The sequence below is a fragment of the Mustela erminea genome, chromosome 8, assembly GCF_009829155.1.
Source record: "Mustela erminea isolate mMusErm1 chromosome 8, mMusErm1.Pri, whole genome shotgun sequence".
In the NCBI taxonomy this organism is placed as follows: Eukaryota; Metazoa; Chordata; class Mammalia; order Carnivora; family Mustelidae; genus Mustela; species Mustela erminea.
In genome coordinates this window covers 31,294,855-31,321,851 of record NC_045621.1, presented here as the reverse complement: position 1 = coordinate 31,321,851, position 26,997 = coordinate 31,294,855, and the positions used below count along the sequence as shown (strand labels likewise).

The 26,997-nt window shown below is 39.1% G+C and overlaps 1 protein-coding gene across 1 annotated transcript; it reads right to left on the bottom strand.

Moving 5' to 3' along the window:
• Positions 1-1,986: 1,986 nt before the first annotated feature.
• Positions 1,987-18,036, bottom strand: LOC116597047 (centrosomal protein of 57 kDa-like). Its single transcript, XM_032354322.1, has 4 exons — positions 17,925-18,036; positions 7,702-7,799; positions 3,715-3,919; positions 1,987-3,259 (listed from the first exon to the last, which is right to left on the bottom strand). Exons 1-4 carry the CDS (start codon positions 18,034-18,036, stop codon positions 2,292-2,294), a joined length of 1,383 nt encoding a protein of 460 aa, XP_032210213.1. The 3' UTR covers positions 1,987-2,291.
• Between the last annotated feature and the right edge of the window lie 8,961 nt (positions 18,037-26,997).

The following is a 26,997-nucleotide window of genomic DNA, read 5'->3' as shown; positions in this document are numbered from 1 at the left end:
AGCAAAGGTGATTGAGATGGGACAATGAACCTAGATTATCTGGGTGGGCCCAGCGTAATCAGTGTAGTGATAAGTGAAAGGGGGGGGGGTCAGAGTCAGGGAAGGAAATGTGAGGGCAGAAGGGGATATGGTGGCCTTAAAGATCAAGACACCACAAGCCCAGGAACGTAGGCAGCCTCTGGAAGCTGGCAGAGGCAAAGAGTGGATTTTGCCCAGAGCCTCTAGAAGGAACACAGCCCTGTTGTCATGTTATTTTAGCCCCACCCATAAGACTCATTTCAGACTTCTGAGCTCCCAACTGTAAGGTAATAACTATATTGTTTTCAGCCTCTAAGTTTGTGGTCCTTCCTCCCTCCTTTCCTTCCTTTCTTTTTTAAGATTTATTTTAGAGAGAGAGAGAGAGGAAGAAAGAGAAAGAAAGCACAAAGGGGAGGGGCAGAAGGAAAGAACGAGAGAATCTCAAGCTGTGGGGCTCAGTCTCACGACCCTAAGATCACCACCTGAACCAAAATCAGGAGTCAGTCACTTAACTGACTGAGTCACCCAAGTGGCCCCAGTCTGTGGTTATTTCTTACAGCAGCAGTAGGAAACGGTCATCTTTATAGGGACGCCTCCCCCCAGCAACTGCCTATAGTAGAACTCCTTACCACTCGCTTGTCCCAACTCTCTTTCCCACTCTTACCTCCTAGTTTCTGCTTCAGTCTCTCGTTTACTTCTTTCATAGGAAAACTCACCACTGGTAATCACCTTTTACTTATTCTTTGTCATCCTCACTAGAAAGTGAATGCTCTCTGAGGGCAGAGAAGCAGACACCCTGCGGAGCAGGGAGCCCATGGGGCTCGACCCCAGGATTCTGGGATCATGACCTGAGCTGAAGGAGACAACTTACCAGACTGAGTCACCTAGGCATCCCTAAGATTAACATTCTTAATGGGATAACTGGGTGGCTCAGTCATTTGGCCTCCTGACTCTTGATTTTACCTTGGGGTCATGATCTCAGGGTTGTGAGATCTAGCCCCACATCGGCTCTGTACTCAGTGTGGCATCTGCTTGAGATTCTGTTTTTCTCTCTCCCTCTGGTCTCTCTCTCAAACAAATAAATCTTTAAAAAAATTAACATTCTTAATATGTGTTACATATCAGCAACTGAAAATAGAGCAAGATGCTGAAATAGTACTTTAGACCTTCCTGTGTTATTTGGCACAATGGAATTCTACCTTCAAGGACACGGCTTTTCCCCAAGAACACCCACTTTCTTGTTTAACAGCTAAAGCTACCTGTGAGGAAATCCATCAGGTAGGGCTTCTCAGTCATCGTCCACAAATTATTCCAAATGTCCGACAGAAAGGAAGTGTCCTCATGGTCGGGAAATGGAGCATTTAGGACCTAGCCTCACATTCTGCCCAATCTCAGCTTGCTTGAATTTTTTTTAACATCCACTATTTTGTCTTACAAATCCGTGAGGATATTTTATTCTACTCCATAATTTGTCTGTATTTATTTCCATATAAAAATAGTGCTCTTCAGTCCAATTCCTCCAGTAAAATAGGTACACTATGCTTTCTCTGGAGGCTGTTTGTGCCCTTGAGGTACCAATATCCCCAGAGGCTCTGCTACTGCGCTCTGAGCGCTTACGGGATCAGGACTGATGTCATGAGCCTTGGAGTTCTGAGGAATCGTTGTATGGCTGAGATGATGATTAGTTCAGCAATGAGCTGGGCAGTAGCTGGAAGAGAGGATGAGGTGGTTCTTCCAGCTGATATGGAGGTGGAGGGTGAGAAGTGAGAACAAAAAACTGGATACAAATATAGAAATCAGCTTACCACTTATGTTTATTGCCAGGGCAAATTGATCGGTCAACCTTATCTTTAGCCACCCTTCATTTCCTGGGTTCAGGCTGCCCTTTGAGATTGTGTGTGTGTGTTGGTGTGTGTGTGTGTGTGTGTGTGTGTGTGTGTGTGTGTGTGTATTTGTATGTATTAAACAACTGGTAATTTGTTTACAAAGTGCAGTATTTCAGTACAGCAAATTCATCTCAAAGAAGCAGTGTGTGTGGCTTCCTGGCCTTTAAAACTCCCCTGGTTTCCACTTAGGTGGTTTAACATTTAGTCATGATGCGTAACACAAGAAGCCTGTGTAATGAAGCTTGGGCCCCTTAACACCTGCTATTATTAATTCCAACGTAAGAGAGTATGAGACCTGGAGAGTAAATTGTCAAAATCTGATTGATGAGGTACAGATTATCTGAATAAAATTTATAACCTGCTACCAGTTAGTAATCCCAACATAAACTATTGCTTTGTAATGAACTCTGTCTGTATGGTCTGCATGTCCTTCAATAACTGAAGATTTTTCCTGCTTTTTTCACCAGGTCTCGGTTTGACAACGTCCTTCTTGCTTGTGGTTCCTGTGATTCCAGAAGAACGACTGCTGCTGTTTCCTTCTTCATCAAGAGTCTTTCTAGTGGTTCGCAAGTCCCTCTTCTGCTTCTCTACCTTCTGTTTCTCCAGCTGGGCTTGGTATTTTCGAACTTTAGTTATTTGGTTGGCTTTGGCCTCCATCCTCCCCACCAGTGCCTCCAGTTCACACTCTAAGTTGTCCTTCAGTTCAACAGTTGGGGATTCTTGGATAAGTTTCGCAAGCTGCTGGTGGTCAAAGCTCATTTGCCCAAATTCATCCTGTAAAGTCTGTAAGACTTCTGACAACTCTTCATTAATGCTGTTGGAGGAGGAAGGTGTTACTGACAACTTCTTTCTTTTATTACCACTTCGTGAAGAACCTTGCTTTGTCAAAGGAACATTGTTGACCACTCGATCGTTGCACAGGGCTTTACTGTGTTGCTTCATTAGATGCAAGACATGCTGAACATTGGCTACCACAGCATGACTAGGACTGGTGGACTTTCCAGCTACAAAAGGCATATCCCCCAAGCATAATCTATAATGTGGCTGTGCAGCAAAATAGTTCCTAGAACCTTTCTTTTCTGGTGGTTTTGACTTCTTTTTTTTAACTCTTCTTGCCGTGGGAACACATGGAGTTGCCTTATCTTCAAAGACAATTCTATTTGTTTCTAGACCAGTCTGCAACTGGGCTGCCTTAGTTTGCATACGTTTCCTTTCTTGTTCTTCTTCACGGAGCTTTGCTTCTAACTCTTGCATTTTTTTTTCTGCCAGGGCCTGCATTGTGGTAAGTTTGTTATACTCCTGCTCCAGAAGATCCAACTTTTCAAGTTGGCTCTGCACATGTGTTTGCTCATGCACTCATGCTCATGTTTGTAGATACAGATTGCTTTAAAGTAACTCTTGTGGGACCCTGGGTGGCTCAGTGGGTTAACTGTCTGCCTTCGGCTCAGGTCATGATCCCAGGGTCCTGGAATCGAGTCCCATGTCGGACTCCTTGCTCAGCGGGGAGTCTGCTTCTCCCTCTGTCCCTCAACACAGTTTGTGTGAGCTCTCTCGATCTCAAAAAAAAAAAAAAAAATCTTTGGGGAAGAAAAAGGCAATCCTTGGGATCAATTTGCCTATATAAAAGCTGGGGGTGGGGTGGGGTGGGCAATGAAAAGACAGACTGTCCTTTTTCCAGACCGTTTTCTCCCTAGCTTAAAACTATTTAAAGATAGGGTGGTCCGTCCTCCTGATTTTGGTAACTGGCAATTTACATTCGCTGTAATTTTTAATCACATTTCAACCCTGCAAGGTAGAGATGGGTTATTACCATTTGGAAGATAAGCAAACTGAGTCTCAGAGAGGTTACCAAGTTCGCCCACAGTCTCTTCAGCCTGTAAGTGGCAGTCAGGATTAAGAGACTCCAGCTCTGTGCTATTCCCATCACATTTTTCTGCCTCTCTAGCAGGTTTAGAGGCGGTTTCGACTGGATGCTGCAATTTCTTTTGAGTACCTCCTATGTCCCAGGGACCAGGCTAGACTTATAAGAATATACAAAGATGAATCAAGACATGCTCCCTGCTGGCTCCCAGGCCAGAAACTTTTCCCTTCCCTGACATTCAAAGCAGCATGTAAGAAGGATAGTAACTATTAAATTACTTTCTCGGGGCAATTCATTGTGACTAGCCCAGAGTTAAACATTTCTTATTTAACATTAGCAGATGGTGAATGAGGCAACAATGTCTACGCTGGAAACAAAACAAAAGTAATAAAAAGAATTGGCACTTGAATAGAAAAGATGAACCACCATTCCTGCAGGTCTTTTGTCTCAATCATTCAGTAGAACGAAAAAAAATCACTTCATAAATCAGTCAAAGCTGGTCTCATTCTGCCATCCACAGAACATGGAATTACTTGCTTCGACTGATAAATGGATGTCTTTGCCAGAGCACTGTCACTGAGGCTTATATAACTTACAGTGCAATTATTACTTATGTCCTAAGAAGGACTTATTTATTTTAGCTTATATCATCTCTTCATTCTTGAAACACGTTTTTTATGTATTTGCTTTTGAAAACTGGAGTTGATGCCAGTATAAAAAGAAGCTTTTTTATTACTGTAACTGAAATATAATTTTGCAAGGGAGTGGTATGAGACAATGCGTTGATTCTTTGCGTTTTATCACCAGAGACTGGAGCCAATGGAAAATATCAACTGCATTTTTGTAAAATTAGGGCTAATCTGAAATTATAGTTGGAACCCCAGAAGTTCTGAAACCAGAGTGTGTGGAGTGGATTAGCCTTAAATTTGTTAGTATCCAGCAGATAGAGTGATATATTACATTTTAATTGTTAGGATCCAAAGAGGATAGGCACAATTTACCTACATGGGAAAACACACAAGTCCATACAATGTATGTATACACACAACACAATACATATATACATGCACATATGCATACACAGGAAAACTTGTCCCCCCCAAAAAATTCTCTTTTAATCTTCTTAAAATGGGTAAAAAGCTGAGTTTGGTTTTTGATCTGTGTATCCTGTAATCTTAATACTTGTGGGGAAGAGAGCTGAATTGAAGCAAATATGTACCCTGGTAATTGGGCACATCTCCAGGTCGTTTTCTAAGATTCTCAAGAGCTTTGGTGAAAGTTGAAAATTAATGTCCAAACCATTTTGTCCATTCATTTTTATATTTTTAACATGTGTTGTAAATCTTTTTCTCCTTCTTCTTAGATTATGGCATGTCCACTTTGAAGAATGGAATTAGATCTGTAGCTCTTCACGGGGTGATCATTCTACATTTGATATGCAACCTGAGATTGCCTCCTGCCCATCTGATTCTCAAAGTTAGCAATAAGTGGCCTAGAGGAAAGCCAGGTTATCAGCACCCATTTGGCTTGTAGCCAAGTTAGCAGATTGGCAACAATTTGAAACTAGAACTTTTTTGATGCCTTTGCATGTAATATGTCCTATATGTTCCTGCAGAAACTGTATATTTCTTTTCAAAATAATAAATAGGATTCTTCAGTAAAATCCAAGATTTGTTCCTTCCTTCCCTATATTTAATTATGTTATGGTTTAGAAAGTCACATTTATCGTTTTTTTTCCCTATTTTGCCACAATTATAAATAAGTACTACATTTCCACTAATTGCCCAAGCCATGTCCCACCTAGCAACCATCTAAAACAGGATTGTTTGATTTAGTTGTTCATTTAAGTTTTTCTTTTTTTTAAACTTACCTTTTTAAGAAGGTTTCTACTTGATAATTTTGATGGATCTTAGGTAGCAACCCAAAGAAAAAGGGGGAAGTGTCTGTTGCTTTTTGTAACCTAAGCTAACCTATGTCACATACATTTTGCAGGTGCATAGGAACAGACATTATCTCCCGTTCTTTGGCTTCCTTTCCTCTTATTTTCTTGCCATCCTTCTTTTTATGCTAAATGGAATGTTATGGAAACAACAGTTGAAAAAGAGAGGGCCAGACCCAAACCAAGACAGTTGTAGGGTTTTTTTTTTTTTTTTATTATACACTCTATGTAATGTTTGAACTTTTTGTGTTTTCAATTTTTAAAAATCCAGGTATAAAAAAAAATATTTTCTTTCATTTTCCAAACTCTTACTTCATGGCTACTCTGAAGAGACTTTTCCTCAAACCTACACTTAACTTTCCTCCCTAGCCTCCTCAGTGAGAACTTGTCTCCTCCTCCCCTTCTCCCTTTTCTCAGATCGGTCTGATTCTTTGTCTTGCTCTAATTATTTGACCTACTATGCATCCTAAAAGCCTAGAATAGGTTGGTAAAAAATAAATTCCTATGTGGGATGGGGAATGGAGAGACAAAACTGAGTGGCAAAGATAAAATTTGTGTGTGGAGTAGAAGCAGCATCAGGCAAGGTTGGGAATACTCACTTATTAATTTTGTCCCCATCATACCTCCTTTGAGACACTGAATTTTCCTTTGTCCTACAGACAAGGAAAATTTCCCCACTCCCAAATTTGCTTATTTCAAATTCTAGAATTGAAAACGATGGTTTCCAATCTCCTAAAAGAACTTCATCTACAACATTTGGGCAGAAATAGAGGAGTTCCAACTTTTCATGTTCTGATGGGTTGTGTAATAAGGTAAATCAACAACAGGAAGTGGATACACCCATCCTGTGGACATAGCTTGGAAGGTAAGATTTTTGGAAAGCAAAGATCTTCTTGATGTTCTATGTAGCATTTAGTATATGATGGTATTCTATAAATATTATATAATGTGAAATATGATGAACCGATGGTTTTTGGTAACCCTATTCAGGCCTACATGAAATATTTTCTTTTAAACATAGGGTTAAAAATCCAGGGGTGCCCGGATGGCTCAGTCAATTAAGCATCTGACTTTTGATTTCAGCTCAGGTCATGAGATTAAGCCCCTCACCCAGCTTGGAGATTTTCTTGGGAGAATCTTGGGATTCTCTCTCTCTCTTTCTGCCCTACCCCCCCCTCCCCAGTTGCAAACTCTCTCTAAAAAAATAAAAATAAAAATCCCAAAGTGAGGCTAATGTCTCCCTTATAGGATTCTTATAAAACTATTATTTATCTTTTAAAAAGAATTTCTTTCTTTATCTATTTAACAGGGAGAGAGAACAAGAGATTGAGTACAAAGGGGAAAGGCAGATGGAGAGGGAGAAGCAGGCTCCCCGCTGAGCAGGGAGCCCAACATGGGGCTTGATCCCAGGACCCTTGAGATCATAACCTGCGCTGAAGGCAGACACTTAACCAACTGAACCACCCAGATGCTCTTGAATCTATTTTTTATTGAAGTATTCTCTTTTAGGATTTAGGCATTTCTGAAACTATACTTGGAGAAAATGTTGCTACACACAAAGAAATGAAAGTACAACTTAAATACATTCTTTAAACATTGGAAAATTTACAGTTTGGTAAGACCTGAGACACTGTCAGTTGAAAACTGTATCATTATCTTATATAACAGACATATATGTACACAAAACTAAGATATGCTTATTAGTTATGAATTTATTTTATACATGTGTAAGATTTCTTTGAGACAACTAGAAATGTATTTTTTTTTAATATTTCAGTCTTCTGTACACATCAAAAGAAAAATAAAGTAGAAGTGGTTAAGGCATCCCTAAACTTGTTGACATCCTGGCTCTGTTGACTCAGATGTTGCTGGTGGCTGTGATATTTTTTCCTTTTCTTCATTTTTTGAAACAAAATAAAGCAAAAGAAAAACCAGAATAATTAAAAGCATTGTAGCTGTGGTGAATCTATTGTTCTCTCAATCCAACTGTCTCTTGCCTCTGTACAAGGATGCACATGGGGCTGCAGCTCACTCTTGGCAAAAATAATCTTTGTCCCTTGCAGCTGGTGGATCTGATTATGTTCTTGCCAGCATTCTGTGGAAAAAGAGAGGGAATTAGGGAGAGACACAGAGTTCCCAAGTGGTTCTGATCTCTAGCTCTCTTCAAGAGTGCAAAAGAACTCATGGGGAAAACTCTTCATTCCAGTTCTTAGGGAAAATCAAACTCCTGAGCCTGGTGGAGGGGCATTAGATCTCCATGGTTTGTGATTCTCCAGAAAGGCATGTTGTGTTGTTTTCCCACAATTTCTTTATCTCGTCCATCTCCTATCACAACGTATGTGACTTGCTTGCCAAACCTAAACACAGTTCTCTCAAAGCAGCTCTCCTTACCAATTTTGGTAGCACTATAGATGTTTTCAATAGGAAATACTTCTCCTAACCCATATAAGAGAAACTTGGTCAGAGTTGGAACCAGCTGAGCTGGGTTGTAGTGATCATAACATTCACAGAATTCCTGTTGGATTGGATGAGAAGTAAGGACTTTATTGTAGTTCCTAACCAGGAATCTGTTAAGACTTCAATTTCTGCTCTTGGTCTCTGTAGTGCAGGGGTAGCCTGGCTTGCCCATTTGGTAGAGCATCTGACTCTTCATCTCAGGGTTGCAAATTCAAGCCCCATATTGGGTATAGGTATTAATATAAAAAATATATATATATATGGTTGTCGGAGGAAAAGCTCTTGTACCCTTGTTTGGTTTGGAGACTGATTTTTTTTCACTCACCCAATGTGCTGTGCCGTGCCATTCGGCATGTCAATGATACAGCATTACTTGAAATAGTGCTCCAATACTGTCTCTGGGATTTTCTTTGAAGTAGTTGCCCCTTATTTGCAAGTTTTGATGTCTTTGTTTTCTTAATTGTGCTGTAGGGTATCTACAGAGTATTTTCAGATAATAGTCAGGACTTACATTGCTTCTTCAATGGACCTTATATGGTTTCTTGATTGAAATGTTAAGGGATAATCATTGTCCAGGTGGGTCCCTAGGAATAACAACTGACTTCAGACCTGCACAGGTAATGATCACTGCTTTGTCTTCCACCAAGCTGACAGCATTTGTAAGATGCACTCTGTTATAGATTTAAAATATGAAAAATGTTCATTTTAGAATTGATGAGAAATGATGGACTTTTTGTTAGAAGTCAGATGTCATATTTGATTATTCTACAAAAAAGAGTTACTAATCACTCACTTTATCATTACATATCATTAAAAATGGCCTTATTCAAAAGTTTATTGAGCATGGTATCTTCATTAATTTTATGCTTTTGTTGCTTCCAGGTCTTATGGAAATTAATGGGACATTGAAACATTTTGTGGTAAGATTTCAGGTTTGTTCCTTAAGTAAGAGGAGGCTTAAGCATCCAATAAGAGACAATGCTCAGATTCACTCCCCAGGGGCTGATTCTTAACTTTGGGGTGCATGCAACTTGTAACAGGGGCAATGGCAGAAGAAGCCAGACTATCTTGGGTCCAAATCTTGGCCCTGGAAACAGTAACTGGAAGATCTTGAGAGCGTCTCTTAATTTCTCTTCCTTCTCTACATGAAGAGGTATGTTAATTTATTTGTAGTATTACTTTAAAGATCAGAATTGTTGAAACTCAGTGGGCATTTAACAAAGAGTTAGCTGTTATTATATGCAGTCTATCCCTATTCGGTGTCAGGATAATGACTTCAAATGTAATTTGGGTGTATTTATTTCAGTATCTGTTTAACTTTTACTCAAAGTGTTATTTAACTTGTAATTTTATGAAGACTACAACTTAAACAGAATAAAGTAAGCCATATAAAGTTTTGAAAATAACTTGTACTCAAATATACATATATGCATGAACTTCAAAAGCTCTTATGGATCAATTATGATGGAATTTTGGCACTTACTCCCAGTTCCTTCTCATTGCCTGGATTGGTTGAGCTCTTCGCCAAGAATGACAATGGCTATATTTCACATCTGTTCCTGCCATGAATCCCCTTCACTCCGTATCTGACTTTGCAGCATCTTTTGCTCCACTGTAGTGACTCTGTATGGATCCTTATCAATCTCTGATGGACTGGCTGTTATCCTCTATCATTAGTCATGTACTGATAGCTGAGAGTTTTCATTCCCTGGTGTGCAAAGCAAGGGTCTTGAACCTGTCAAGATCTATCAACTATATTTATTTTGTGCTAATGCTCTTGGCCCTACCATTATTGAATAGTTTCTTCTAACACATACAGGGTCTACCAACCTCCCCATTAAAATGAATGCTTGAAAACTGCCTTCTGTTACTAAGCGGTAGGGTGTTTTATGAGATTATCTTATTTCAGTGCTTTTTGCTTAGACAACCTTTCTTCTGTTTGCTTCCATCTTCAGACTCTTTGAAGTCCCCATTGGCTATAGCAGCTGGAGTCAAATCCAGCTTGTCTCCTTGGGTTTCCTCTTAAAATTTACTTACACTTGGATGACGTTTATATAGAGATTCCCTTTGACAAGTGTCACATTGCTGAAATAGTTGTCTCTGCACACCCCAGGGGACAGGATAGCCCATTAATTATTAATTTGGTTACCTCTAATCAGGAGTGTGATGCGTAGTGAAGGAGCATGGAGATTGGATGTAGGTAAACTGGGTTTAAATTTTTACTTTGCCACTTCCTAGGTTTCTGACCTCGGACACTTGACATAATATCTCTGAAACCTAGTCTCCTCACTTATAATATGGAGATAATCTTACCTCACCAGGTTAATGTGAATATTAAATAAGATAGTAGTTCTAAAGTGCAAAGTCCTCAGTAGATAGTTATAATTATGAAGAATGCCATCATCAGGGATTCAATGAACACCTTGGCATGGAGGCCTCCCTGTTGGAAGTTATCTCACTCCCCTTATACTGATGGGTTTTCTGGATTCATCCTTGAGCTATCTATCTCACTCCTCAAAGGATTGCCTTAAATGGTGTAAATGTTGCAACCATGCTACATCTATTTTTTTCAAAAGTAAAACCCCACTAAATCTAACAACTCGTTTTCTTCTGTGACTTGAAATGAATTTTTGTATTTAGCGAGGAAGACACTTCTAAAACATTGTCTTGTTGGATAATTGAAAAAGTCCAATATTGAATACTGAATATTAGAAATATTGATTCAAATATCTTATCTATGTTCCATGAAGACCAGCATTTTTCCACATTAATGCCCACATCTAATGCTGTGGGCATTAGATTCTGTAACATCACTAGCCTGGATGTCTCAATAGAGCTTTAATTTTCATTGTCTCATGACATATAACAGGGACTTCTAAATAATTCACTTGTGCTTGAGATCTCCATCATGGAGAGAGCTTTCATTCATGAAGCTGTTAAAAAGCTTAACAGAAATGGGTGAATATTTCTATTTTCTCACACTTTCCTCCTTATAAAAATGAAAAAAAAGTGTCTGGGACAAAAATCTGCCTTTAAAGGATAAAACATTATATCAGATACGTGGAAATATTAGTACATCATTTAGGAATGAATGTTATATTACAGTTCCCACCAAGCATTATTCAAATAATGGTTTATTCTGTCAAGCAGGCATAACATGGACCCCTTTGTATCACAACATGTAAAGACCTTGGCAAGAACAGAGAGTTTATAATACCAGGACCTTCAACTTTTAGAACTAATTTTGCTGACATAAAATTGCTGGTATAAATGTTGGCACTTCCTTAACTGAAGTTGTGATAACAAGTGTTGCTATAATGAAAACAAATGAGATTAATGGTCTTTTCCAGGTTTTTATCTGGCAGCGTCTTGCGAGATTGAAATTCCTTTTGCTTTGCCTCAGACGTGGTTACTCCCTCCACATGCAAGGCCCCCCCACCCAAGTATAAATGAGGTAATACAAAATCTACCTGCTTGTGTTCTTTAGAAAATACACATAGTCTTAGGAGTGCCATAGTATGTATTCATGTTGAGAAGAACTGTACAAATGTAAGGTAATCTTAAAAAAAAAAAAAGGAGCTAACAAATTCAATGGGAAAAAAAAAAGGCATAGATTTTTTCTTATAGAATGAGTATGACTTAATGTGAAGAATAAATTGATAAAAAATTTTTAATCCATTTCTCTAAATATGGTGTGTACTATAGCCAGCATAATTCAGAGTTTTAATGTCAAAGCATAAAATTATTTTAGAAATGTATGTTGACCGACAAATCTTTTTTTTTCAGTAACATAGAGGATATAGATGATAAAATAACAGTGTACAACCGATGTCATAGCTTAATTAAATAATTGTACTTTGGGTATTACAGTGTTGCTTATTTGCAGTAATTAATGCATCACTGCAGCTAATTCAGGTATTAGGTATTAATTAACTTCTAAACTAAGCAGTAGAATTTGCCTACCTGAAAGGTGTGCTTAAACAGAGTTTTCATTAAATAATGGAGAGATCATACGTAATGAAGATATTTTCTCCCATACTAAGAAATGGTACAATCCTTTGTTTTCTTCCAAGAGTGTATCATGAAATAACAAAAATTTTCATTACTGTATTCAAGAACAATATTGAAGAGTAAATATTTGCACTAATATGTTGCCATTTTAGGGTTTCCTGAGGTGTTTGGAGTCTCAAAAGGTAAATAATTAAAGGATCTGCCTTCTTGGGTAGCACAAGGCAGTGCTTGATATAGGTTTGATGATTTCACTTGTCTCTTTGATAATCCATAACTGTCTACTGCAATTATTTTCATCATCCAGCCAGGCAAAGATAAAAGATGGAACGTACTCTTTTTGCCTACTCCCAAGGAAATTCCATCATCCTTGAAAGGCCATGTGACTGCACAAAGCCCAATGAGAGTCGAAATAGGCAATCCACAAGGACAGCCTTAGTGTGAGCTGAAAATGAAGTTGTTACCAGACAGCAAACTACAATCCTCGCTTCTTATGAATATTTGAATGAGTAACTAAAAACAGCTCAGTAAACTCCAAGCAACTATGACAGCTGAAACTGTTTGGAAACTAGGAGTCCACCAGGACCATTATGAAAAGATCGACAGTTACCTTGTGCCTCATCCCCAGACTGGGTCTACAGAGGGGGCAGTATCAGATCTATTTTACTCAGATAAAAGTTATGAAGAATCTGATTTATTGTTGCACATTCAGAAGCTAAGCATCCCCCAATCTCTTGTGTTATTTTGACTTCATTAAATGCAATGATTCCTAACAATATTTTCAAGACAAGAGAATGCCGTGTTTTTGCAGACTCTGAAATATTGATGTTGTTGTTGTTCTTACTCATAGAAAATCGGCCCTAGTCAGTCTTCCATGAGTATCTTTTAGCTTGTTCTATGTGGGAAGAAAGACAATGAGAACAGAGTCCTGAAAGGCAAAGTTCTCTGAATAATTCTTCCAAAAGCTCTAATAAAAAATGTTACCGGGTACACAGCCTGACTTATTTATTCCCACACTAGTTGTTGCTTTCCTTTTTTAAAAAAATCAGATAAATAACTCTTTTTTGTTGAAGGAGAAAACTCAGAACAGATTTTGTCACATGGAAGAGTTCTAGAAAGTATTTGTAGAAGAAAAATTTCAAAAGACAATGAAAAATGGATTTATTTTTATTTGACCTCCTTGAATATGTAAACAAAAGATGTGTGCCTCAGTTATCATCTGCGGCATACTGGGAAAGTAGTACATAATTTTCAAAGCAGTGACTTTAACTGGAGGGAGAGAGCTAGTTATTTAGCTCCTCTAAGTGTGTATCGTCAATTCTACTTAAATCCACTTAGTTTTGTGCATTTTGATGAACAGTGTAAGTAAAATAGAGCCCTCTCATAGTCCATGAATTCCATATAAAGAAAGAAACTATGCAGGATGTATATCTAACATAGAAAGTGCTGCAATTCAAATCTAGTAGCTAACTGGAAATAAAATGAAATTGAGGGGAACCTCGAGGAAGATGCCATTCATTCAGTGGTTACTTATAAAATCTTTGTGAAATGTGGATTTTCAGTGGGAAAGCCCCTTTAGAAAGTTCCAAAATATATTGGTCACTGCCTTCATTGCCAAAGAGTTTGAGAATACTTTCAACGACAGTGGGGTTTACTGTGCTTGTCGAAGAGGCCACTGCTGGGACCCTCTCCTCACCAATGGAAATGAGAGCCATATTTCCATCTTGATTTTTAAAATACAATTCCAGCTTCTTGGTGTATCTGGACAATTGCAGACATTCCATGGCTCTTTGCTGTGTCCTTTTTCTTTAGCCCTGTGTAGATTTAAGATTGGTATTAGATATTGCCAGATTTTCAATTTTGCTGTAAACATGTTAAGAGACATGCAAAATGCCATTCTGATCTGTGGTTGGCCAGTGGAGAGAAGGAAGGAAGTAGATTGAATTTGCTCACACCCACATGGGAAGCCCAACCCCTCAAGGTGAACAGAAACACAGTCCCTCTGGGGCAGCATGAGAGGATAGAGATCCATTTTAAATATTCAGAATTAGTCAGATTTAGTGCCAGTTGCAAAAGCTCACTAAATCCATCAGAGCTGTGGGAAGAATCTTGAATCAGAGGTCAGAAGTATAGTTAGCTATACGGCCTTCAGAAAGTCACTTCTATGCGCTGGACCCTTCTCTTAGCTGTGTGGGGTGATGAGACCAGAATGCAACAGAATGAGCATAGCTTTTAGAGTCAGAAGATAGGGGATCACATCCCCTATCCGTCACTCACTAGTTATGGTGACTTCCCGAATAATCTAGGTTTCCATTTAGGAGACACGAATGGCTCCCCTCTTGTACAATTGCTTGAGAAAACCAATGATATGAGACAGGGAGAACTCTGTCAGTTTTTCCTCTCTCCTCATGCTCAAGTTTTTCTCCAGTTTTAAATTCTGCAGAATATTAATTGAATAAGATAAAGTCCTTTCTGCAGTGTATTTGAATAGAATTGGGGTTCGGTTTGTCACTGCTGGTGTCTTGGTATATCCTACCCACGGCACATGTGAGAGATTTAAAATTTAGTGGTTGGGATGCCTGGGAAATGTCAAGAGAGGAGTAGATGGTGAAGAAGGACAAGGTCAGTTGAAATCACTAAATATAATAATTTTGATACTTTCCAAACCTTTCATCTTATGGCCTGTGGTACAAAACTGTTATATATCAAATGTAATATTTTAATTTCAAAGGTCATAACTGGGTCAGTTTAAAATGGAAGTATCTCCAAAGACTTACACAGTAAATAAGTATTTGGGCAATAAATATGCATTGACATGTACTCATTTTTTCTTGCATTATAGTGATTTTCAAAATTAATGGAAAAAAAGAAGCAACGTTATAATCAAGTGATCTTAAAAGTGGTCTCAGAAGACGAGAGCTTTCGTCCAGCAGGAGTGCAATCAGAACTAGCAGTAGCAGATTCTTCAAACTTTTACTTGAATTCATGGGAAAAATCTCCACCTAAAAAAAACCCTATTTTAAGTCCTGTTAATTCTCAAATATAAGACCCAGTAATCCTACTTTTAGATATTTGGCCTGAAGAAATACCACTATAATACAAGGAGTGGAGTTTACACAGTTACGGCAGCATTTTCTCTTAGAATAACTAATTGGAAATGCCCTACTTTTCTCTCCATGGGGGAATAAATAATAGTTCGTACATACCATAAAATACGATATTGTTATTAAAAAGGATGAAGCAGATCTATGCATTTAGCTATGAGAAGGTACCTACAATTTATTGTTGCGTGAAAAGAGAGCAAATTACTGGGCAATATACTTAGTATGTACCCATCTGAAACAAGAAATATATATATGTATTATACAAATGTGTATATGTGTGTGTATTAAGTTAACAGAGAAAAATTCTCGGTATGTGTGTAACTGTTTACAGTGTCTACCCCTGGGTTAAAATTTTTTTTTTTTAATGCAATTCTGTTGTGGTGTAACATGCCACCACAAATGTAATACTTACACAATTAAAAACTAAATTTAAATATGAGTCTAAGTATTAAAATAACTTGAAAAATCAACCTATTCCTTCTGACCTTTTCTTCCCCAGCAACTTAACAGTAATATGCTTTAAAAACCTGAGGTCCGGGGGTGCCTGGGTGGCTCAGTGGGTTAAAGCCTCTGCTTTCAGCTCAGGTCATGATCCCAGGATCCTGGGATCGAGCCCCATATTGGGCTCTCTGCTCAGCGGGGAGCCTGCTCTCTCCTCTCTCTCTGCCTGCCTCTCTGCCTACTTGTGATCTCAGTCTGTCAAATAAATAAATAAAATCTTAAAAAAACCCAAAAAACAAAAAACAACCTGAGGTCTGTATGTGAAATGAATTAGTTGCTGACGTTGGGTCTGTGTTTTTCTGCCCCAAATCTAATCTTAACTCTTCCATTAGATTTCTGTGAATCTCAGAAAAGCTGGTTCATCCTCAGCTTCCTCATCAATAAAACAAAAATATTTGAAATAAATGTAGGGGTTGAGCAGGTCCGAGATATGGTGTTTTTGCTGAAATGAATTTAATGGTCTTTTGTGGTATCATACTTTTGTTCCAGAAGCTTCATCTTTTACTGCAAATAGCCTGTTACTTATTGGAGAAATGGTCAACAAGGATTTCATAATACTCTATTTAGTCCTGATTTTCTGTTCTGAATAAGCTGAGTGTCAATCCAGGGATCAGGAAGATCTTCAGACCTTCATGGTCTTCACGTTAGAATAGTTGAGGACTGACCTTCCATTTAGAAAATGGCGGCCAAGAGCACCCCAGGTGTGGAGTGACAGGTATCGAGGTTACACTATTCTCCCTGGAAATCTTTTGGGTTGCTTGCCTTTCAGGCTTCCAGCCTTTTCTCTCCTCCACAGAGGGCTGTGGTAGGCAGATTTTTGTGGAACACTGTGTCACGAACCCTTGTTGATTTTATTGTTCATCTGGTCCACAGCATGTATGTGCAGTGAGCCGGCCTTTGGAGAGAATGCATTCTGAATAAAGGCCACCACAATTTGTTTGACACCATTGAAGTTACTTTGTTTTTTCTGACCACAGTGAGATCATGAATTATTCTCCTTCTCCGAAGACCCAAGTAAACATGACTCCAAGGATCATCCGCTGTGTACAGGGGAATGAGAGGCACAGGAGTCATTGTGCCTGCCCTTGGAAGTTTAAATTTGTACTGAGGGAGACAGAAGGAAAACAAAATAAATCCACAACATAGAACACAATGTGCTGCTTAAAAAAAAAAAAAAAAAAGAAAGAAAGAAAAGAAAAAAAAAAACACCAAAGATAAGTGTTCTGAACAAAGAGATAAGGAACTATGCTTCAAGGAAGTCCTGAAGTGGCCTCTTGAGAGCTTGATAGCACTTTACCTAGAAACATGTAAGAGAGAAAAGTCAGAGATTTTTTTATTATATCACTATTATAAAGGGATTTCTATGACAATTTTTTTTAAAGATATCTTGGGCCACAGTGGATGGATTTGTACTTACCAAGCTAAAGTAAGGTTATCACTTTTATATTTCCAGTGGATTAGTATTAGATAGGAACTCAGACAGATAGAAATTGAAGAGGTGCTCTCCATGGCAGGTGTCCTCAAGTGGGGTCGGCGCAGGACCATCTGCTGGAATAAAGAACTGAAAATACTCCATCTTTATAAGTTCCTTTTTAATTTTATTCTTTAAAATACTCTACCTTTGTTTTTGTTTTGTAATAGTGTGACATACCAGGTAAGTATTGCCAAGAAGGTAATTTATAAATAAATATTCATGGTTGGGGCTGCTTAATTAGACATTTTACTTCTTGAAGTACAGATTTGTTCAATTCTACTTTAACTCAGTCATTTTGTACATTTTGGTGACTAGTTCATATGATGTTTATAGGAATATATTAGTCCACCAAATCTAGAAATCAATGCTTTTGAGAAAACAGAAAAACTAATTCAGTTTGTATTATAAATTGTAGATTTCTTTTACAAGGAAACTTATGAAAAGCAAATCTAGTGTTTCTTCTGGATTTCTTACATACCAGTGAAAATGTTCAGTTTGAGCAAGTTGGTAGGAAGATCAGTGATTAATAGATAGCTTTCACTCCTCTCAGATACTCCTCTGGCTTTTGAGCTAAGCCATTAGGGATTTTCGTGTGGGTAAAGAGTTCCCAAGGTAAGAGGCTTGTCTTTTGTTCTTATGGTTTGAAGGCAAAGCTTTCAGGGTTTCTGTGATTTACCAGCAGTAAAGTAACTGTGGTAGGCTAAGGTGATTGACACTTCCTTGTCATTGTACTGGTAGGAATGCAGTGGAGTCCTCTCTGACTTCTGAGTCCCTCCCCCGCCCGCCATGTAGACTGCGGTCACTGTGTCACCAGCTTTGTCTCCTTATTCTGTCAGATGCCCTGCCTCGTTCTGCAGGTGGATTACTCTTGTTGATTTTCCACCTAATTATGTCACATTTCTTGAGCACCAATATGACTTTTTTTTTTTTTTTTAAAGATTTTATTTATTTGACAAAGAGAGAGCACAAGCAGTGGGAATAGCAGGGAGAAGGACAGGGAGAAGCAGACTCCCCGCTGAGCAGGGAGCCTGATGGAGGGTTCAATCCCAGGACTCTGGGATCATGACCTGAGCCGAAGGCAGACTCCCAACTGACTGAGTCACCCAGGTACCCCAACATTTGGTTTTGATCGAGGGATTATCTGCTGACTGTGTGGCTCATGGGAGGGAGGACTGAGATATCTGTTTTATTTTAAAAGTACCCATAAACAAGGAAGAGTAAGTAGGGGTATGGAAAAGCCATTGCAGTTATAAACTGGCACAACCTTTGATTTATAAAATGACTTTTTTCTCCATTAAATAAAAAGTAAGAATAGAATTTTATCAATAAAATAAGCATGGTTCAGGAGATTCTTAATAGTTGTATTAGACTATTAGGTCTCTTAGGTCTATTAGGTCTCTAGAAAAACAGGACCAATAGAAGATATCTATATTTATATTGGTATAGATATAGATATATCAGTCTTTTTTATATTAAGGCCCTTGTCCTAGTGGTTAAAGCTCACCCACATTTTGGAGGGTAATCTGCTTTATTCAAAGTCTACTGATTTAAATATTAATCTCATCCAAAAATATATATCTTCACAGAAACATCTAGAATAATATTTGACCAAATATCTGGGTACAGTAGTCTAGCCAAGTTGACACATAAAATGAACCATTACAATATGCTAACAAGGTCTTGGACTACTTGATGAATTACTACTCTACTGTACATATTTTACAAAATGCTTCCTCATGCACTGTGTGTGCTAGAAATAATTATAGTTCCGTGATGTCACTTTCAACAAAAGCACTGGAGCTATTTCCTTTGCAGAGAAGTCAGAAATAAGCTCTGGTTACTGAAGGCATGAACCCACTGCCTAAAACTGAATTGTTAATCAGGTCCTGTCTAAAGAGTCAAAAAGCATGATACAGGTTAAAATGTTGGTGTGGTACCCAGAAAAGGGCATCAAGCCAGTGGAAGTTGCCCCTAAGAATGTTCCTGTGAAGAAAGTAATCATTCTACTTTGACTAGATCTACACATTTCCCCCAACAATACATTTTTGTAAATGTTAGCTCTTTTTATTTTTTTAAATTTTTGAAAAATATTTTATTTATTTATTTATTTATTTGACAGAGAGAGAGAGTGAGCACAAGTAGACAGAGCAGCACGCAGAGGGAGAGGGAGAAGCAGTCTCTCTGCTGAGCCGGGACCCTGATGTGGGGCTCAACTCCAGGACCCTGGGATCATGACCTGAGCTGAAGGCAGCCGCTTAACCGACTGAGCCACCCAGGCGCCCCTGAATTTTTAAAAAATATTTATTTATTTATTTAGTAATCACTACACAACATGGGTCATGAACTCTTGACCCCAAGATCAAGTCGCATGCTTTACTGACAGCCGGGTAATCCAATGTTAGCCCTTTTTAAATCAGAAAGCACTTGACTTCTGTGAGAAATCAATATTATTAAAGTCGTTACTGACACTTGCCTCCAAAATACCTTCAAGAGTTCACCTCCCAAATTGCATCTCCCAAAGGGCTCACATTTCCCTTCCCTGAATTGGATGTGTCTTAACATAAGCAGAGAAAGAATAGTTCCTTTATTTAACATCACTAGGATAAAACGTCCTTACCCTCAAGTTGCTTTGCTGATGTGCCTAGAAGTGCCAAATGCTGTTCTATTCTTCTGCTGGAGTTAGTCAAGCGTCAACTGCCCACTTTGTACAGTGGTCACCTCCCCTCGTATGTGTTGGGGAATCTAGTAGTGAATTCTCGCCTCTCCTGAGTCGTCTCCTGGGAGCTGCTTATCCACACTTCATTCACTAACTCGTGGCTCCCAGCTCTGCAGGGGGGTTGCTGCCTGGTTCTGTCTACTTCTTGGCTCAGAACGGCCATCTGGGTCCTGCCAGTGACCCTTGGGGAGGGCTGCTTTCCTTCTTGGGTCTAGCAGAGAGGGGAATAGGCGGGTAGAACCTACTTGCCTTTCCTGTCTTCCTCTTCTTTCCTCATGTTGCACTATGCGCAGACGGTTACATGGCTCTTTCGTATGCTGTTTGGCAGGGGAAAGTCAAAAGGAATGAAGACACGGGTGGGGAAAATGGTGAGGGAAACTGAGTCCCTACCAAAACAAAGCCAGCGTGTAGGTCCGCCAGAGTTCCCAGCTTTCCTGTCTCCCCAGTGCCTGGTTTTCCTCTGGAAGAGAGGAAAGAAAGCTTTCTTGAGCTTCATCCATTTTTGGAAACGCCTCTCTTAACCAACGATTGATCTCACTCCAGGATTTCCTCCCTCATCAGTCTTTTCCTCAAGTTAGAGCTAACGAGTCTAAAATAATGTCCTGGAGGCTCCACTAGGACTGATCAAGGATCTTTGATACTCTGGTCTCGTGCCATGGTACAGGTGCGTGTGGATGTTTAAGTTTCGTCTCTTCTAAAGTTTCCACCTGTGTGAGTTGCAAATATATTTCCTAATTCTTCTGGCATCAAGTGGGTAACTGTTGGCAGGCATGTGAGCACACACTCACTTGCACTCGTATCAAGGACCAACTTAATTCTCACAGATAGTGAAATCTAAATATACATAGAAATGACATTTTTCTAGCTGTTTCATACTAAAGCTTGGCTCAGAAATGATGCCAACTTTTTTCTTCCATATTTTTCAGAACAGACACAGTTACTCTTTATTTTCCATTTCACACCCTGCCCTTGTGCTTCCTGAGCCTTGGGATTGGCTAAAAGATTGTGGCCAGAACTGAGTCATTTTCCTATTGAGAATGCTTCTTAGCACAAAAAGCCCAGTTTTGAAATTACCCCTGGTTTTAAGCTAGGCCAAATCAAATTTCTAAAAAATGCATTGCCATTCCATTTCCTCTGGTTAGTGGAAGAAATATGATAGAAGACTATATGACCATCTCTTACTAAAATGCCATAATGGTATGGGGGTGTTGGGGGAGACTCATCATGTTTTTTCTACCTGCACGGAAAAACGAGGGATTACATTGAGAATCTCAATGTTTTATCTGAAAGAGCTTAGTATTTCAGAGTTTCTTTATATAAGGAAGTTACAAACACATTTTACTGACTGGAAATTTCTTCCCCCCAAGGAAAAGATTATATTTATTTGGAGAAATGCCTTGATAAACTGATCGGGAGTGGAAAGTTAGGCTTTTAGTAACAGATTGGAGGGAGGCAATAGAAACACAGTTACACTTCCTAATTTTTTTTTTAAAGATTTCTATTTATTTATTTGAGAATGAGAGAGAGAGAAAGAGAGAGAGAGAGCACAAGCAGGGGAAGGAACAGAGACACAGGGAGAAGCAGGCTTTCTGCTGAGCAAGGAGCCTGATGCAGGGCTTGATCCCAGGATCCCGGGATCATGACCTGAGCCAAAGGCAGATGCTTAACTGACTGAGCCCTCCAGATGACCCCACAACTAGACTTCCTTTCAAAGAAACGAATTGGTGGGGAGAGAGTCCATGGAGAGCTGATGAGCTATAGTGGTGTAGGAAGGGAAACAAGGGTTTACTGGATCAGTTTGTGAAAATTTGGATCCCAAGTAGACAACAATTATTTTATTTTTTAAAGATTTATTTATTCATTAGAGACAGAGAGAGAAGCAGACTTTCTGCTCATCATGGAACCTGACACAGGGTTTGATCTAACAACCCCGAGACCATGACCTGAGCCAAAATCAAGAGTCAGACGCCTAACCGACTGAGCCACCTAGGAGCCCCTCAAATTGGCAACAAGTATTAAAGAATTGGTTAACAAATAGAAAAGAGAAACGCCGAATTGTAAATTGTCTGCTGAATATTTCCATAGCGTAATTCCCTCTTCCTCAGCAAGTGTCTATCTCTGGAGCCATCTCGTATGAGTAGGATGGGTTTGTATTTGAATGGAGAGGACGGGAGTGAAGTAAAGAGAGGCCCCCAGGAAAAGGAAAAAGTCATGGTCCCAGGCACAAAACACAGAGAGAAAAATGAGCAGAGGCTGAACATTGGAATCAGAGGTGACTAAGGACTAATGGAACTCCTGTAATTTTTAAGTATTCCCTGTGAGAACTTTGGATTTCCTACAGCATGTGAGACAGTGGTTGAAAATCATCTTAAAGATTTTAAATGGCAGGGTGACCCCACGATACCTTGTTTACAGTTAGCAAAGACTGAGTTTTTGTCACTGAGAAGGAATAATTCAGGAGCACTCATTAAAAGAAATGCAAAATCTCATGAGCATAATAGGACAAAACAGGTGGTGTGAAGCAGTGACTGGGGTGTGCATTTTGTGTGTTTCATTTGGTTGAATGGAGCAGAGGTGTATTCCAGTAATCATAGGTCAGTGTTTTCCAAAATCTTCATTTAATTACTGTTAATTACAACAGAGAGGAAATGTCCTCTCTCAGGAATCTGGAATTCAGCCTCCTGCAGACAATTGCAGTCCCTTCTCCTCCCCAAGCCTTTGAAGGCTCATGTTTTATCCTGAACAGTCATTAGATATTTGTATAATGCTCTATCATACTTCCTTTAGTTTTCACATGAAAAGTCCCCCACCCCCGCACACAGCATTTATGGTAAAACCAACGCTAAGAAAATTTCCCATCCTTGGGTGGAAAAAATTAGCCCCCTTTCCAGCTTTAAAATTATTATTATTATTATTATTATTTTATCTAGTTATTTATTGACTGTCTCCTTAGGTAGAATGCAAAGTTTGGAAGAACAAAAAGCCTTTTTAAAATTTGTTTATCAGAAGTTTAATACAGATCAGAAGTTTAATACACATTTATTGAACATATGAGTAATGTGGCATCCATACCCCCAGGTGTGCTTTGCTTGATATCCCCTAAAATGTATATAAAGTAGTCAGAGAAGTCTCAGGGAGGGGAGTTTATGGAGAAAAATCTCAGGTCTTCTGTTCTAGTTCTCAGTCATTCTGTAATCTCTCCTAGGCCATAGCTGGCATAGAAGGAGTCTTGGTACAAATTAGAAAAACTCTGTCACTAAACAGGTGAATTTTTGGAGGTGTCTCTTTGTCTAGGCTGATGAAACTGCTGCTAGGTCCTGTGGCTTGGCAGAATGAGCTAGGTGTGCGTGTCACTTGAGAGTCTGGGTTCTCTCTGCACCCCTCCAGGTGTCCTGCATGGTCTCTGCCCCCTGTCTCCAGTATCCTCAAACGAGGAGGACTCTGACTGGTTCACTCAGCCACGACTCGATGTGACACTGCTGTACTGGGCTGTCCCTGACTTAGACTCCTCTGGTCCTGTCAAGGAAGACCTCTTGGTAGGATTGCCTGGTTTCCTCAAAAAAGGACGGTAGCTATCTATGTGATTTACAGGATGGATCTACGGTGGCTTTGTGGTGGATAGAGCTTTGGGATATAAACCCAGGTCAATAGGTGAGAGAAAAAACCATGGTGCCCTCAGATGTTGCCAAAGATAAGGAAAAAATTGTCATGGAATTATTAGCCAAAAGAGGCTGGAAGCTTACTTTGGACTGGCTTGCCTTCGACTACTTTCATTTTTGTTCACAAACACTGTGTTGTGGCATTATCCCTATTTGGTGGCTAATGAAACAGGCCCAGAAAGGGTCAATGTACCTCAAGTCACATAGCTATCAAATAGACTCAACAGTTAGACCCAGGCATCTTGCTTTCTCATTTCCGTCTGTTTTTGTATTTCACCATAGTGCTTTCATTCCAAGAACAGCCCCACTGGGTAAAGATGTTAGAGATCATGACAGAAATGATCCATTTTTCTTGTATCTACAAAGGTGTGTTTATTTTTAAAACACCTGATCAACTGCCTATAATTACTTAACACCACTTGCGTGCTTCGAATTCAGATATTCATTTATTTTTATTCTTTAGTACTCACTGAATTCCCTCATTGTGACAGACCGACCTTGCAAAGACTTTTCCAAAACCATTAGATTTGTTAAAGAGAGAGAGAGAGAAAATCTCTTCTGGGAGAAAACAAAACAAAACAAAACAAAAACCATTTTAAACCTGATGACATTTATTTATTCTGTCACTCTACCATCTTTTCCTCCTTTTCTGCCCCTAATATCAAAGCAACAAATACATAGAAATACTCTCCAAGGTCTTCCTTAATTTTTGTTCTCAAGAAGAAAAGTGAAGTAAATGTGACTGATATATGTTTTAAAGATTTGTTGATGGGTTCTCAGTACTGCCATAGAAATATCTTTATATCCTGGATACAGAAGTCTAGCTCTTCATTTAAAGCAATTTTCTATGTGGCACAGAATAAAATGGTCACAGGAAATGCTTAAAGCCCTATAGCTTTCAACTCCTCAGATATGATGGGCATATCACATTTGCAATATGCACATCATATATCTTTTTGGTTTTATTTTTAATAAAAATAATTAGCTTATTTATAAATTTGTTCATTAGCTGCTTTCATATTGTCATTTTGACCATTTTTATTAGCTTCAGAGGTAGAATTTAATGACTCATCAGTTGCATATAACACGCAGTGCTCATTCTATCACGTGCCCTCCTTAATGCCCATCACCCAATTATCCCTTCTCCCCACCCACCACCCCTTCAGCAACCTTCAGTTTATCTCCTAGGGCTCAGCATGACCATTTTCCAACCTAAAAAAATGTCCTTTTATCCTAAGGATTCGACATAATGGAAGGCCCACCCCACTGAGACAGCCAACTGCATTCTCCTTCAGATTTACCTGATTCAGTTCTTCTGTCCTCCACTTAACTGGCAGGAAAGTTGTAAAGATAAAGGAGACAGTGTTTCTAAAATGCTTTTAGATCTTCTGAAGGCAGATCTGTGAGATACACAGTGATGATGATGATGTGTTAATGATTATACTGAAGAAGGAAGAAAGTGGCTTAAAAATAAGTTAATAACCTTAGATAACACTGACAGACAAAAGAAAAGTACTATTTCTTATAAAACTGTATAATATAATATTTCCTCACAATTGCTAAACACTGTGTCTTCATTTTTGGGAAGTCAAGAGATCTCCTGCTTGTGAAGGGACCACCATTTTAGGAAATGGATAGTTTAGGTGGCTCAATAAAACCAATAAAAAATTGACCAATGCCTCCTGTTTCCCCTCAGCTGACTTTTGCAGTTGAATGGAAATGAATTTGGAGTCTGAGAGGGTAAGGGAACTCAGGTTTGTTGAGAATCCGAATTATAGAGAGAATATTTGTGTCCCCTCAAAATTCGTATGTTGATGCCCTAATCCCCATTGTAGCTGTATTTGGGGATGTGGCCTCTAAGGGTTAATTGGGACCATAAAAGTAGAGTCCTGATCCAAGAGAGTGAGTGGCCCTGTAAGGAGAGACACCGGAGAGCTTTCTGTCCGTCTCCTTTGTGCAGAGAGGAAAGGCCGTGTGGAGACAGAGTGAGAAGGAGACAATCTAAAATCAGGAGGAGAGCCTCACCAGATCCTGAACCCTGCTGGAAACTGGTCCTGGACTTTCTAGCTTCCAGAATGGCAAGAAAATACATTTCTGTTGTTTCAGCCCCCTAGTTTGGAATTTTGTGAAGGTGGCCCAAGCAGACTACCACGGTCTGCTGTTGTCAATACTTGCAAACAAAAGTGAGGTGTCCTCAAGAACTTAGGGATGATAGAAACAAGACTGTGCCTATGGCTTCCAGGCCACCAACACCAGATTAAACAGTGTCAATAATGTCAGTGACACAGTTATTCTATTTACTTAACACCTATTAGATGCCAGGCACGAGCATGGCACTTCACAAGTGTTCAATCATTTAATCATTCCAAGCTTCTATTAATAAGTCTCTTTTTTGATTTGCTCCTTTTAAATATAGTCATAGAGTCTTAGAGTGATTAGGTCACACTCAAAGTCATAGAGTCTTAGAGTGATTATGTCACACTCAAAGTCACTCAGAGAAGAAGGGATTAAAGCCTGGGCTGTCTAATCCCCAACGTCAAGGGCTTAATCTTGTTCACACTGCCACTCAAAGGATGCCTTTAATACTTAAGGAAAGAGTGTGGCTATCAGAAGAGTAGTTAGTTAGCAGGAAAGCACAGGAAATGAAAATTATAGACTAAAAGCTGGCATAATTCATCTTGGAACATCTGAGATCTCTGTCTTCTCAAATGAGTTTCCAAAACTGTGAAAATCAAGCGTAAGCTTATAATTAACAAAAGTCAGTCTGCCCTCTATTCTACTTTACTCACATTTGTTGTGTATCTTCAACTAGCTAATGAGCTTTTAAGACCTAGAGCTAGGATGTGATTTGGACTTCTTCAGGATTGTCCTTAGCTGAAAGCAATGTTGAGAAAAAGCAAGTGCTCAATAGATGCTGATTGAATCCTACCAATCTGACCGCTCACAACATCAGGTCTACTGGAGAGATCCAGAGACTTCCTTGGTTACTGCTTCTTGCTCTTCAAGCCCCACTCCCTGGTCTGTAGCTCAGCCCAGTCATGCCAACACTTCCTACTCTATTCTGAAGATTTTCTGGATTTCTGTAGGCATTCTGCAAGTAAGAAACAAGCAATTTTTGTCCCTGAGGCCCTTGGAAAACAGTGTCTTGTACGTCCTATTTCTATGGAGCATCAAAATTTCACAAACTTATTGAAAATTATAATAAAATAAATTTCAATTTTGAAAAATACGTATTCACAAAGATTTCTTTTGACATCATGTTTTTACCCCTCTTTTATCAGCCTGTACCTTCTAAATGACCCTTCCTCTTTATTTCTTCACTCTGAGCCAGAATAAGTGTCCCAAAGGCATTACCTTGCTGAAATTTTCCATTT

Excerpts from the sequence above, each read along its gene's own strand:
- LOC116597047 (XM_032354322.1), bottom strand. The coding sequence starts at position 18,036 with ATGGCGGGCGGGGGAGGGACTCAGAAGTCAGAGAGGACTCCACTGCAT. Across the intron at positions 7,800-17,924 it reads CCACAGTTACTTTACTGCTG|AATGCTGGCAAGAACATAAT; the intron begins GTAAATCACAGA and ends CTTTTTCCACAG. Across the intron at positions 3,260-3,714 it reads GTTTGCTTATCTTCCAAATG|TGCATGAGCAAACACATGTG; the intron begins GTAATAACCCAT and ends CATGAGCATGAG.